At 37.7% G+C, this 13,790-nt stretch overlaps 1 protein-coding gene across 2 annotated transcripts in view; it reads left to right on the top strand.

The window, feature by feature from the left end:
- LOC124157422 overlaps window positions 1-13,790 on the top strand; it is a 43,518-nt gene that overhangs the window by 4,235 nt on the left and 25,493 nt on the right. For both annotated transcript variants that reach the window (XR_006864593.1, XM_046532119.1), the window contains exons 2-6: window positions 1,708-1,797; window positions 2,872-3,053; window positions 8,786-8,981; window positions 11,018-11,198; window positions 13,259-13,498. Coding sequence is in view for 1 of the 2 variants with exons in the window: in XM_046532119.1 (XP_046388075.1) it covers window positions 1,708-1,797; window positions 2,872-3,053; window positions 8,786-8,981; window positions 11,018-11,198; window positions 13,259-13,498 (889 nt within the window). In the remaining variant the exon portion in view is untranslated. The remainder of the gene's footprint in view (window positions 1-1,707; window positions 1,798-2,871; window positions 3,054-8,785; window positions 8,982-11,017; window positions 11,199-13,258; window positions 13,499-13,790) is intronic.

Genomic DNA, 13,790 nt, shown 5'->3' with positions numbered 1-13,790 from the left:
CAATTTTTGCTACAACTTGGAATTTCAGAACCTTTTATTTCAAATTCATTACACTCAAAATTTTGTCAGTTCAGCACCCATTTTTTGTTATCTATTTTATGTACATATATATGCTTTAAGTACAGTGTATTGATTAAAATTTTAAATTGCACTTCATAAAAACATTTATTGATCTACATAACTGTTTAAATTATGACTAGTGTTTTGAGGTTGCAAGTGAGACATTCATGAATTAAGCGTGAAATTTCTATTACCAAGTATCAGACTTTAAATTAGGATGGTAAAATAATGCATAAATGTAAATATTATTCAGAATATTTGAAGTAATTTTGGGTGTTTTATAATTCTTATGTATCGCGGTAATCATAGTAAGATTAACCTGGAATTTAGTCAAATTTCCTTGGAAAACCTGAAATTATGCATGAATTTTTCTACTTTGATTGGCTGGACACCCTGATTTAGTCATTGAGTTGAACCATGCATAATAGCAATCGGAGTCCTTGCTGCTGATAAATTATGAGGTACTGCAAAGAGTATCTTGTATGATGTAGGGCACGATTTGGTGGAAGTTCTTAATATTATTAAAATAAGACATTGCAATATTTCCTCTAAGTTTTATTACTACAAAATGCGTTTCGTCGTCACAAACGACATTATCAAGTCACAAACAACACTTGATAATGTCTAACTAATAACTTCAGGCTTTACTTTGTGAAACCTCTCCATACTGGAAGTAAGGAAATAAAACTTTGTAAGGTTCACTGTTATTTAATTATGGGCACGACCCGGGTTTCGTAACTTGGTTCGTAACCTGACGATGTAACCAAGTTACGAAACCCGGGTCGTGCCCATAATTAAATAGCAGTGAAAGTTTTATTTCCTTACTTCCTTGATAATGTCGTTTGTGACGACGAAACGCGATGTGTAATAATTAAATTCAGTGGAAATATTGCAATGTCTTATTTTAATAATGCTGCAAAGAGGATGCGCACCTCCCTCTCGACTATTTTTTTTGGGACAGATTACTACATACTTACTTGCTTAAAACTCTAGCTATTACTATCTGGAAATATTCGGGGTAAGTAGAGTAGACCCTGTTTAACATTTTCCTGTCCCTCAAATATTAATAATCAACATGTTAGAAAATAATGAAAGGTGAAAATATCAAATATGAGATATCAAAATAAGTTCTGATAATCACAGGTGACCATGTTATTTGCTCACAATTCAGAATGTCTAATTTTCCCTATACATACTGACCAATGGGTGACTAGTACCTTTAGTGGGTGGTTACATGCCAGCCACAGTTTATTGATCATGATGATAGGATGTACCAAAGTATTCAAGGTTACACTTTCCCATTCAGTGAAAACAAATTTTTCAATGTTGACCTTATTTGTATGTTCTTCATTTGAATTCCTATAGATAGGAAGGATAGGATTGCTCAACTCTTTTTGAAAATTTTGTCCCTCAACTTTTTTGTACATTACATTTTTTGCTCATGTTCTTATATCTTTCTAATTTTTGTTTCTGACTGTGAAGTAAATAATTCCAATTCCCCTTTTACTATTCTTTTCATCGCTGTAATAAATACCAGAAGGGCCTGGAAACCTCGAAGGCTTTGATTGCTTTTCTTAGTTATTACTATAATTCAATGTGAATATTTGACTTCTCAAGATTTATTTATCCTAATTTATGACTTTTCAGTGTGACTATGATGGCTGCCATTGGTCCTTCTACACTTACTTTAAACTTAAGAGACACAGAGAAACCCACTTGAAGAAGAAAGACTATTTGGTGAGTACTTTAATTTTGTGATGCCTTTTTAACTATTTTGGACCAATTTTTATAAATTGATATTAGCTCTCTTTTTGCCGCACATACTGGAATTTTCATTGGCATGTAGTGAGTTTTCATTTCACCAGCTTAACAAAAAATGTATTTTAAAATAATTGATGAGTTTATAAAAGCCTCTTAATTACTCATATCAGACCTCTGAAGCATTATTGCTGAAAGGTATTGCATTCCACCAAGGCACTGAGGAAAGTTATGTACCCTCACCCATGGTGGTACATACTTCCACCTTAGATTACATTTTTTCCCGTGTCTCATGTTGCTGGATCCTCCTCCCTCCTGCTTCAATGTAAAAAAGCTGTCCAGCTTGCCTTCCCCTACTGCATAAGGTTGCACCTTTACCGGAAGGAAATTTTAGAACTGCCACTGTACAAATGTGCATTTGTGCAGCACATTCTTGCATTTGTTTTTAAATGTGCACTTAATAAGCTTCTTTTATTTTCCCCCTGAAATATTTTGAAGCAATGAAGGAAGAGGAAATGGCACTAATAATATGCTGAAAAGCTTTTCAAGAGTTTGCTGAATTTTTATGAATAACTGATAGATAAGGTTGTATGCTAGGTAGTATTTTGCATAATGTGCCTCTTTTAGGAACTGGTCCCTCTATACTCCAAGTGTGTGAAATTCACACAAGTGGCTTAGTCTCAAACATCACCTATCCAAACCTACCTTAAGTTTGAATCTCTGAGTGTAAAGGCCGTTTTACACGGGGCATGTCATTGCAAAGGTTAGTCCTGGAAACATGTTGACATTGTGAGAATGCGATCTTGGAATTAGAGCAGGGGCTATTTTGCCGTCTCACATCCACGCATTCTTGCATGTGTTCTAGCAAGTCACCGCTTTACACGATGCAATTTTGATTGTGCCTTCGCCCATAAGTCAGATTGTGCAATGATGTGCCTCTAGTAAAATGGCCTTAAGAGTAGGTAGGAGTCAGTGACATAATTTTTTTATTAGATGTTATGTAGGTAATTGAAAGCCGATGGAGTTAAACACTTTTTATTTGTCAATAAATAGTGCCCAGTTGAAGGCTGTGGACGAAGGTTCACCACCATCTACAATTTGCATACCCATGAGAAGCTTCATTGGCGGCCGGCAGAGATGGTGTGCCCTGTCAAGTCATGTGGTGCATGCTTTCAGACAAGGCGTCATCTGGAAGTACATCTGCGAGATCATGATGTCAACCATGCTCCCTACAGGTAAGTCGAAAGAGCCATCGGATGTGTCCTTTTATTTTGTGCCCTAGTGGGTTTCACTCAAAAATATTTAATGGTCTGAGGCTGCACAAAGTTTTATTCATGCGAATAAAATGATGCACTCAGCAAGTATGGTTGCACTAAGGATATTAGGTTATTACATGTAGGTGATCATTAGTGGAAATTTATAATGTTAAAGACATGGTGAATGAAACAACTTTGTATGATCCTCACAGCTTTATAAGTTCCCCAATCAGTTTCAACAACTGAAGACCAATTTTGCCAACAAGGATAACAAACTGTTATCTCAGTTTTTGAAAACTCAATTTAAATTATAATCTCAGAAATCTGAGGTAATCCCGTTTCACTGACGATGTTTTATCATAGTTTTTCAAAACATAGTTAACATGAATAAATTATTTGGCTGGTTGGTGTGTCATGTCTCTGAGATCATAAAAAATACAGTTAGCAATCTTATGATATGACCAGATATTAAAGCAATCCAAAATAGCAACTCATTCAAGCACAAATTAAAAACGCTTATATATCAAAATTCAATTTATTCACTAGATGTGTACTACGACTTGTGTAAAAAATATGCTAAAATAAGCTAAAATATGTACCACCTGTCTGTCATCTGTCTTTTATGTTTTTATCTCATGTGTTGTTTGTCCACTATATGACGTTTTCTATGTTACATTGTAACCAAACAGAAATAAAATTATTATTATTATTATTATGGTTTCTATAAATCTATAGCTTTCATCAGCCTAACTATGAGTGGACTGTGGAGAACATAGTGAGAAAATGGACAGCAGCAATGTAAATTGGAAGAGTTTCAAAAGCCCAAATATGAAATTTTCAAAAAAGGATTTATTTGCTGGTGAAATCTTCTCAGATTTTCCACTGGGTGAGTTCATTGTAGGCCGACATTTCGATGGCTGCCTCTGCCATCATCTTCAGAGCATCTTATTTAGGACTTTTTCATCTTGCTGACAACTATGTGAAGCTAGTAGATATTATATTAAAAAAGCATATGGGGTGACTACATTAGGCAAGAATGAGGAATGGAAGAAGATTCCTGCTCATTTTAGGTGAGGAACAAAGTACAAAGTAGGTGGTAGCAGATACGAGAGTGGATTGCATCAAAAATTGGAAGAATCTTTGTTTGATTGGCCGTTATTCAATGAATGAAAATTTGTTGATGATAATTATGCTGTTAAATTGGTATTTCATGAAGAGGACCAAGCAAGTAGATAAAGATAGACATAATGCATAAAAACTCTATAACAGTATACAAATAAAACCGGAGTTCGATCATCCACAACGGTCCGCCATGTTTAGTAGCTCCCTTAGACAAGCCCGGAGGGGGACTAAGAACCGGCTACTAAGATAGTAGCATACTAAGCTTAGTAGCCCTTAAAATGATCTATGAATATCATTTTGCTAGTATGCTACTACTTAGAATGCTACTTGGGCGTTAGTAGCTTACTAAGGAAACTATGAATACGGCCGAATGTATTTTGGAAAGACTACTCAGGATCATGTGCTCAAACAGTTTATATGCATAGAAAAGCTGAAGTTGAGAGATTCTAGGGAACTTTTGAGGCAGGATAAATTTGAAATGGAGACGTTTTTGAAATAACTTAATGTAGAAAGAAAATAACTATCAGTGTACTTCATTTGATTTATCGAAAATCTTGGTCTCCTTGCATTTTATGGCTTGGCAACATATCATAGAATTTTTTTTAATCATTATTAATTTTTTCAGTTTCTGTTTCACTTCTTGTGTCTAGCTCTCCCATCCTGCTGATTAGCATATTCTATTTAAATGAAGAAGAGAAAAAAATCCCTTTCTGCCCAAAAGTTTTCAGTTTCATCACCACCTGTAAGCACAAACAAAGCTCCTGACTCTTTTTCTCAAGCCTTGTTATCATAATACAATACAGTGAAATAGACACATTGGAAGTGCGACATATCAAGTACATACTGCATATTGTGAGAATCTTGTTATGGCGAGTGATAGTCTTAATACCACCAAACGGCCTATGTTTAACCCTTTCACTGCTGTGGACGTACCTAGTACGTCCGCACGGTAGACTGCGGTGGACGTACTTTTTCTTCCTCCCTGCCATGCGGTCAGCACTTTCGCCGAAGCACTTCGAAGGGACCCACTAATCCAGGACCCTTTCCTCGACGAACTCACCAACGCAGGGCCGTCTCATCGGCCCTACCAGCGGGGGCCCTACCTCCGGAAAAGTGACCGCTCTGACTACAATTTGAAAATCAATCAATCAATCCGATCGTCACAAAATAATTGTTTTCATCGCACACCTGCCAATCAAGCAATCAAGTACGTCTTTGAACCGTGTTTCTGCGATGAAAAATAACGATTTTGTTAACTTTAATATAATGGCAGTTTTCCAGTGGTCCGCAGCCACGTTTTGTTGCAAAGTTAACAAAATCGTTATTTTTCATCGCAGAAACACGGTTCAAAGACGTACTTGATTGCTTGATTGGCAGGAGTGCGATGAAAACAATAATTTTGTGATGATCGGATTGATTGATTGATTTTCAAATTTTAGTCAGAGCGGTCACTTTTCCGGAGGTAGGGCCCCCGCTGGTAGGGCCGATGAGACGGTCCTGCGAGGGTGAGTTCGTCGAGGATAGGGTCGCGGATTAGCGACCTTTCGGAGGGTGTACCACACCCATCCCGGAGGTACCTGTTCCATGGGCCAGGAAGAGCATTTTAACATTTTCGCCGCATGTGAGGAGAAGGTTTCCGGAGATTCAACAGCAGTGAAAGGGTTAACATGTAAAATAAATTCGATATTGCGAGGCCAAAAAGTTCCTTCCTCTGTATATGCTCGGTATTAGACACATCTCTCTTGAGGCTGATGAACCGTTGAACAAACATTAACTTCTTTGGAAGCTCATTTTACTGATTGCAGCATGTAATGAGAATCATATTTTATTGGGTTATTGGAAGTGTACCACCAAAAGGCATTTGACTTACTGTAAAAATAGAAATAGAGCGAAGCCTAGATGTCTCTGCCACAATATACACTCGGTGTTGCGAGGAATATCTCTTAGCAATGCATAAACATCAATCTAGAAAGTCATTGAGATCACTAATTTTACTGGTGATAGCAGAAAGAATAAATCCGAAAAGAGGTGCTTTAGGTTTATTTTGTCAGCTAATAAATGTCCAAGCATCACAGATTCTATGCAGAACTGAACTGAATGACTTCCCAGCTTACGGGCTCAGAGTCTTTGAAAGATCCATTGCATTGAAGCGAATGTAGCTTTGTGCGCGAAAAAGACTCAGTGAACTCAGCCGGGCTGCCTATCGTCAATGTTCAGATCTCGCCGAGGCTGAGCACCAGAGCTCTATGTTAATTGCTCCTGAGTGTTTGGGTGGTGCCATTGTGCTATGTGAGGATGAGAGAAGACTCGAGGCATTTGAGATGTGGGTGTGGCGAAGAATGGAGAAGGTGAAGTGGACGGAGAGGAGGAGGAACGACGACGTGCTGGACATGGTGGGTGAGGAGAGGCAGCTTTTAGATGAGATACGGAGGAGACAGAAGGTATGGATGGAGCGAGTACTTAGCGGGGATGGGATGTTGAAAACAGTGTTAGAGGGAAGAATGTTAGGTAAACGAGGGAGGGGAAGGAAAAGAATAGGATTTTTAGATAGAATGAAAGGTAGTAGGTCTTATTGTGCACTGAAGAGGGAAGTGCTTGATCTAAGGGGAGGCACCTGGAATTCTATTTAAACACTCCATGGAAACCTACCTTAATCGGTAGAATACTATAATAATAATTGTGCTATGCACTCACAGGACCGCATCCGGCTACTGCTGCCTCTCTTGCAACTTTGTTAAATGCAGTAGTTAGGTGCGGCATCTGGAGCATGGTTTCGGACATCACACAGCTATTTGATGCACTCACTTCACTTCCTTTTATGTGAGCAGATTTTCGAGCAAGAGTGAGTGAGATGGATACATTTGGTAAAAGCAAGTGTCATAAAGTTTCCTTTACTACTAAATAATTTAATGTGCAACTACCCCTCTCCTCATGGAAACATGTATAATCCTTATATGAAATATTTTTTATCGCTTGACTCACTCCCCTCCACCCTTCCCCCTTGATAAGGATGCTTTGCCTTTGAAATCAATTGAGGTACTTATAAAGCTGAGTGTGGAGTACGAAGTTATTTCATTACCCATGCATTACATTAAGGATTGAGATAGGGATTTTGACCCAGAAAGAAAATTTCAAAAAGTTTGCACTACAAGCTATGCTCAAAAAATGAAGATTTATGCTAGTTGTATTATCTTGAAAAATCAACTCATTATGATTTTATTTTGGAAATATTTTTATACTAAAATTTCCGAAAAAAATATGTATTAAGCAATTTTTGCAATCTATCATTTGTAAGGTAATACATAATGGTAAAAAATGGAAGTTTAAAAAAATTAAACCATTAATCTTCATTTTTTGTTTATAATAAAGTGCATGCTTATTTTGGATTATATTTCTAGGTCCAGAATCTCTACTGTAATCTGCCATACTCTTCCTGTTAACTACCATTCATTAAATCCTGGAAAAAATTTAGTGACAGTCCTTTCATATGAAGGCTTTTATTTTCTCCAGGAATATTTGTAGGTTTCCCTTTCATCAAAATCAGATAAATCTAATTTCCTTTCCTCTTCGCTTACACACCTTTCCTGATTCCTGGTATTCATTAAGGTGAAAAGAACAAGAGGTCCCTCTTTTCCTCTCTTTTGTTTTCCTGCTTCAAGCATTGTGGTGTAAAAATGTTTATTCATTTGCTGACCAGTATCAGGAGAACCCCCTGAGAAGTAGTATGACACCATTCCCTGTGGTGAATGTAGGCATTTTTTAGTGAATATAAAGACAGTTTATTGTCAACTGTAGAAAGCCATGAGAAGTAAAGTAAGTACCAATTTACAGGAAGAAATTGTGAGTTATGGAATTCGTAGCAATGCAGTGTGGAACCCTTTCCATATTTGGGTTTGAGATCCTCTTCAACTATCAGAAATTTAAATTATGATAAGTTTGAGGCATTGGAGTTCCTCAATTTTTATGTGCAGTCATGCCTTTTTTCACAATTTTATTTTTTTTAAGATTGCGTCATTACGGATTTAGAGATTCAGAAAAAGAGCAGAGAAAAAATTTCCATTGAACTCTATTAGCCACGATACATTGTCAATGTTACTCAAGGTCACTGGAATGATCCAGAAAATGAAATTCCATGTGTAAAATGAAAATTTAGGGGATTTTCTGTGATTCACATGATTATGCAAATGAATCTTTTACCAATGAGTCTCGGCTTCCGGGCGTTCCTCCCCGTTGAGTTTTCCATGGATGACGACAGGTTCTCCAGCCATCCTGCTGGCGTCTTCAGGTCAGAAGGATGGCTGGAGAAACTGTTGTCACCAATGGACAACTCAACACGGAGGAACGCCCGGCAGCCGAGAGTCATATGAAGAAACGCCGCGGAAACCTCAGGTCAAATTTGAATCTTTTACCATTTGCTAATTCTGCTTGAATATTAAAGTAGTATTGAATGCAAACAGATGTGTTCACAGCCTTATTTTCATAATTTAATTTGATGGGTTTAGAAAATAGATAATTTAAGTAAATATTGAATATACGTTCATGGATCTATTTATTTTCTAAAGATTTTAATGCTGTATACTTTTCCCCAGGTGTCCTTATGCCGATTGCGGCAAGCATTATTACTCAGCCAACTCCCTCCAGTCTCACATCAAGTCACATCAGCACAAGGAGGAAGAAGTTCGTTGCTCGTGGGAAGGATGTGGGAAACTATTCGACAAGCCTTGCCGCTTGCGTGCGCACATGCGAACTCACACCGGCGACAAGCCATATCCATGTCTCTTCCAGGTAAATGTTGTCAGCTTATTAGGTCTTGTACATTGTCTCGAAATAGGTTCTCAATAGTGATGGGTCGATTCCAACATTTTAGCGATTCGATCCCGATTCCAGTTCTGACATTTTTATTCCAACTCTGCCAATACCGATTCCGTCAATTCTTATGTCATTGGCTCCAAGGAAAATATCAATTTAATCCCTGACAAGAAGACAACCACGTAAAAAATTATTACTCTGTGAAAGAATATTTAAACAAAAGAATCACTCATATCATCGCTATGTAAATAAAATATAATTGCCTAATTTCAGAACCGAACTTGTGTATCTTGAATGTCACTACTGGACTATGGTATGGAAGAAGTGGTCATTACACTGATTCAAATGTGTTTTGTTTTTACTATTACGTGGCATGAAAATTCAAATGACTTTTAGAAGAATAGTCGTATTTAAATTTGTGGTTTGAAGTGGAATCGGAATCGATGATTCACCTTGAGAAAAGCTTATTTTTGATTCCAATTCTTGGCACAGAATTGAGGTATCGAAGATTCGAATTATGCAGAATATCAGCTCAATGCATCCTCTCAAAGCTGTATGCGAAGTAGTTTTCTGTTTTTTCTCATGTCCACTTCTATCCCATACTTTAGGCAAAACAGATAAAATAAATCTCCTTCAAGGCATTTATGAATGGCATTTAGATATGTAGTCAAGAGTTGCAAACTTAATTATTTTACTTGGCCAAGAGATAAATATATTTTCTTTTGCTAATGAAAACGTTGCCATTTCCACTATATTAGTGGATGAAAATTTAAAAAAATCCAAGTAATTTTCTAATTTTTTTCATGGGATAGGTGGTTGGCATCCTTGCTGCCAAGCTAGAGTGATGAAAATTAATTTAAATTAGTAAGATCTGTAATATTTTTGTTCAAAATGTTCAGATTTTTGCCATTAGTTTGAGGTTAATGTTTTTAATATATCCTGATACCCCGTTGAGCTGGATGGTGTACCATGCATCACCGCTTGAAGGACTACACCATAGGTTCAACTAAGGGATCTGCTTATTGTAAATCCAGTCGGATGGGGGTGTTTGACACTGATCCAAATTATTCCAATCAGTTTACATTACAAACCATTGATTATGATTGGATGGTTACACTGTCAGTATGGGCTCGTTTACCAATTTAGTTTATAATAGATATTGATTGAGTTTGAAGAGCAGAGACACCTTAATTTTTCTGTTTATCGATATATTACCAACTTCTTGAGCAGTTCTAGGCAACAAATTGATTGGCTTATGCTCCCACAGATAGTTCAATGACATGATGATATTCTGTTGAGGGTTTGACCTCCTTCCCACTACTCCTTGGCCTCATGCCTCATCTCAACGTGGTTAGCTGTTCCTCACTTTCTGGTGAGCGATTACTTCCCTTAATGAGCGATTCTACCTGCAAGAGTTGATGAAATGTAACTCTCATTTTGTCACCAACTCATTTCGTTATAAATTGTATGGGGAAATGGCTGAATGAGGAAAATTTTTTTTGCTTTTCACAGCTTATGTTTCCCTTCCAACCACTGAATTTTTCTTATAAATTGTAATTTCAGATCTGAGTGAACAACCTCTTTAATTGTTTTTCACATATTGCATTCTGATGATGAGATGAGCCCTCTTCGTGACTTGTTTCATTGAAAATTTTCAAGCACAAAAATCCTTTCCTGGATATAGACAGTTACTTATACCACTTATTTTAATGGAATACCACATAGTTAACCAAGAGTTAGTGAATTTTGTTTCACAAAAATCCTGTCGACAAAAACTTGGAATCTATCACTTGTTATGAAAACTGATCGAAATAATTTCTATCAGTATCAAGCGCACCACCACCAGATGGTCAGACGTCTGGAAATTAGTTAAAAACTTTTGGGCTATGTGGCTGCATCAATTCAAATTGACTCAATGATATAGCCCCAAAGTTTTTAACTAACATGATGAGTACACGTGACAGTGTAGCAAAGAATCACCCTGATACTATTCCCTCATTCCTTCTTTCCAGGGTTGCGGAGCTCGATTCTCCACTGCTAGTAAACTGAAGCGCCATCAGCACAAGCACACCAACAACCGCAGGTTTAAGTGTGGTGAAGAAGGGTGCATGAAGTCTTTCCTACGGTCTGAGCATTTGAAGGAACATCTTTTGAAGCATGCCGGTGTTGGCTCATTCCATTGCCCTGTTCAAAGTAAGTTCTTTTCAGGAATTATTTTCTTTGCAAAACTCAGTGCCCTCTGCAGTTGGATGGCCTGATAGCTATTGTCTTTAGAATATGTGCTATCTGAACCCACATTAGATAGCTAGTACAGTACAAGTCCTTTAAAATGAAAATCCCTGGAAAATCACTCCATATAACTCAAACTCGTTTTTGCCAATGTCTATTTAAGTTTGTTTTTTTGCTATTATTGCTACATAAATGGTTGGAAATTTGGTCTTCTATTCTCTGTCTTCTGTGGATCTGTAACAAAAGTTGGCATGCCACGTTTAAACCTAGGTTTTATATTAAATATTAATGTGGAACTACAAAATTTTCTTTACTTTTCACTGGAGATGGGTCGAATAGCAGATTTCTCGAACTCGAATATCGAATTCGAATATTAAATCATTGCACGAATATTTGAATACCTCGAATACTAAACGATGAATGCTGGAATGTTTGACTCGGTTGCCTATGCAGTAGGCAACACAAGATATTGGGGAGTAATTTTGATTTCCTTTAAAGGATTCGAACAGGAATTTAGCTGATTAATGGAATATTTTAATTTTATGGAAACAATTGGGCATATAATTAATTCAACTAACATCGCTTTACCCCCACTCCTGCTGCCAAGTGCTAGCTGACAATCTGAGGCATTTTGTAAAATACAAGCTCTTCTCCACCGTATTATCTTCAATTATTTTCAGTCCATCTTTGAGAGTTCTCACGAGATAAGGAGATGAATTGGAATTTCTATCAGGGAGAAACCAAATATCCTGAGAAAATATCCCTTTGTCTGGGACTGTAACAATAAAGATTTATAGCACCACTCATAAACTGTAACTTGATATATGTTTTCGGAAAAAAATACTGCATCAACTTCCGAGAAGCTCTGCCGCTCATATCGAGTCTCGCCAGAATGCCAAGTCTCCGTCCTATTTTGACATTTATTTCCTCACGTAAAATACTTAAAGTCAGAAATGCGTCGCGTTTGGTCTTGTTCTTTTTTAAAATATGTGCACATTACTAATATTTCAATCCAACAGAGGTGTAATATCAATTGCTGAAAGTCATTGTTAGACACCTTTTGGACTAATAGGTGATTCATCCAGCAGTTGACCTCCAGAAACTGGAAACTTAGAAGCAGGTAGGCTGAAAAAGGTCAGTGGGTGAGAGAAGGGGGGGTGGGGCGCGAAACATTTCTTTTGTTCTTGTGTAACTTGATATTTTTTTCGAAGCTAAGGTCTTCGTCATATGATCCCTGCGTGAGCTGGGACTTTTTTTTATTTCAGAGAAGAGGAAAGCATCAGAGTGGGTGAGGCGAGTGCTGAATGGAGGGGGATAGCAGATAATGGTAAATGCGCCAATGTTACTATTTCACGGCACTGAGTTTCTCCCTATGGTAGTTTCATCTCCAGGAAAAGATTCAAACTAAGTGCCTGTGCTTATTAGCCATAAATGACACGTGGTAAACATTTCGTCTCATTAGTAAGAAACCTGCGCGAGCTGGGGCCTTTTGTTTGATTTCGAAGAGGAGGAAAGCGTCGGAGGAGGGGCCGAGGGCTGATGGATGGAGGGGGAAGCGGATTTTGGGAATTGTGATACTTAGTTACTATCCCAAGACACTGAGGTTTTCCTGGTGGGGGAAACCGGGGATTTTCAGATTTTTTTTCTCCCGGATCAATTTAGGTTCCCCACGTTGAACTCTTTTCACCGCTCTAACCCGCGCATTTGATGTAGTTCGTCAAATTGCCTAAAACGGCGCTGCATACACTAAATGACTAGAGTTCTCTATATTTTTCCGAGTCAACTACAAACGACGTGCGTGTGACAGTGTACGACGCGAAATTCAAAGTATTCGAGACGGTACTTTTCGCATAACTATTCGAGATCTCGAATATTGAATACTTTCTAGTATTCGAGGTATTCGAGTATTCGCGGATACTATTTGCACATCTCTACTTTTTACTATAGGTGAATTTGACAGCTACATATGTGTGTGTTGTATACATGCTTTTTTATCTCTCTTTCTCTTTGCTTTTGTTCTTCAGACTGCAAGGTGAAATTCACTGCCAAAAGTAGCCTCTATGTTCACCTCAAAAAACATAAAGGCGGTGCAAACAACACCTCTGGTCAAAACAGCACCTCAGAGGTAACAAGCTCTCCCGTCCAGACGGCTGTGGCTGAGAAAGAGAGGCCATCCATGTGGCTGTGCCCTGTTGAGGGGTGCGGCCGAAAATACGTGAACAAGTCCAGCTTGCGGCAGCACCTTGTGAAGGCACACATTCTTGGTGAGTGATTCAGAATGTATAGAATTTGAGAATCCAAAATAAGTGTCGAACACGTAGCGGTCAAAAATCGAAGCTTTGAGAAGGTGATTTTGTGAATTTAACTGTTGAATGAAATGTTGTGGTTTTCATGATTTTGGGATGGTGTCTGGGAAGATTTTGGTTAGTTTTATTGGTATTTTAATGAGATGGCTTCCTAGAAATATGTTCTCATGAATTAATTAAGGCTGAAATAATTTTTTTTCCTCTAAAGTTATGTGTATGTAGTATTCGGTACGCATGCTCTTTTTGGGAC

This window comes from Ischnura elegans, chromosome 4 (genome assembly GCF_921293095.1).
Source record: "Ischnura elegans chromosome 4, ioIscEleg1.1, whole genome shotgun sequence".
Lineage (NCBI taxonomy): Eukaryota > Metazoa > Arthropoda > Insecta > Odonata > Coenagrionidae > Ischnura > Ischnura elegans.
The sequence above is the reverse complement of the archived record's forward strand: the minus strand, read 5'-3'. Positions and strand labels throughout refer to the sequence as shown.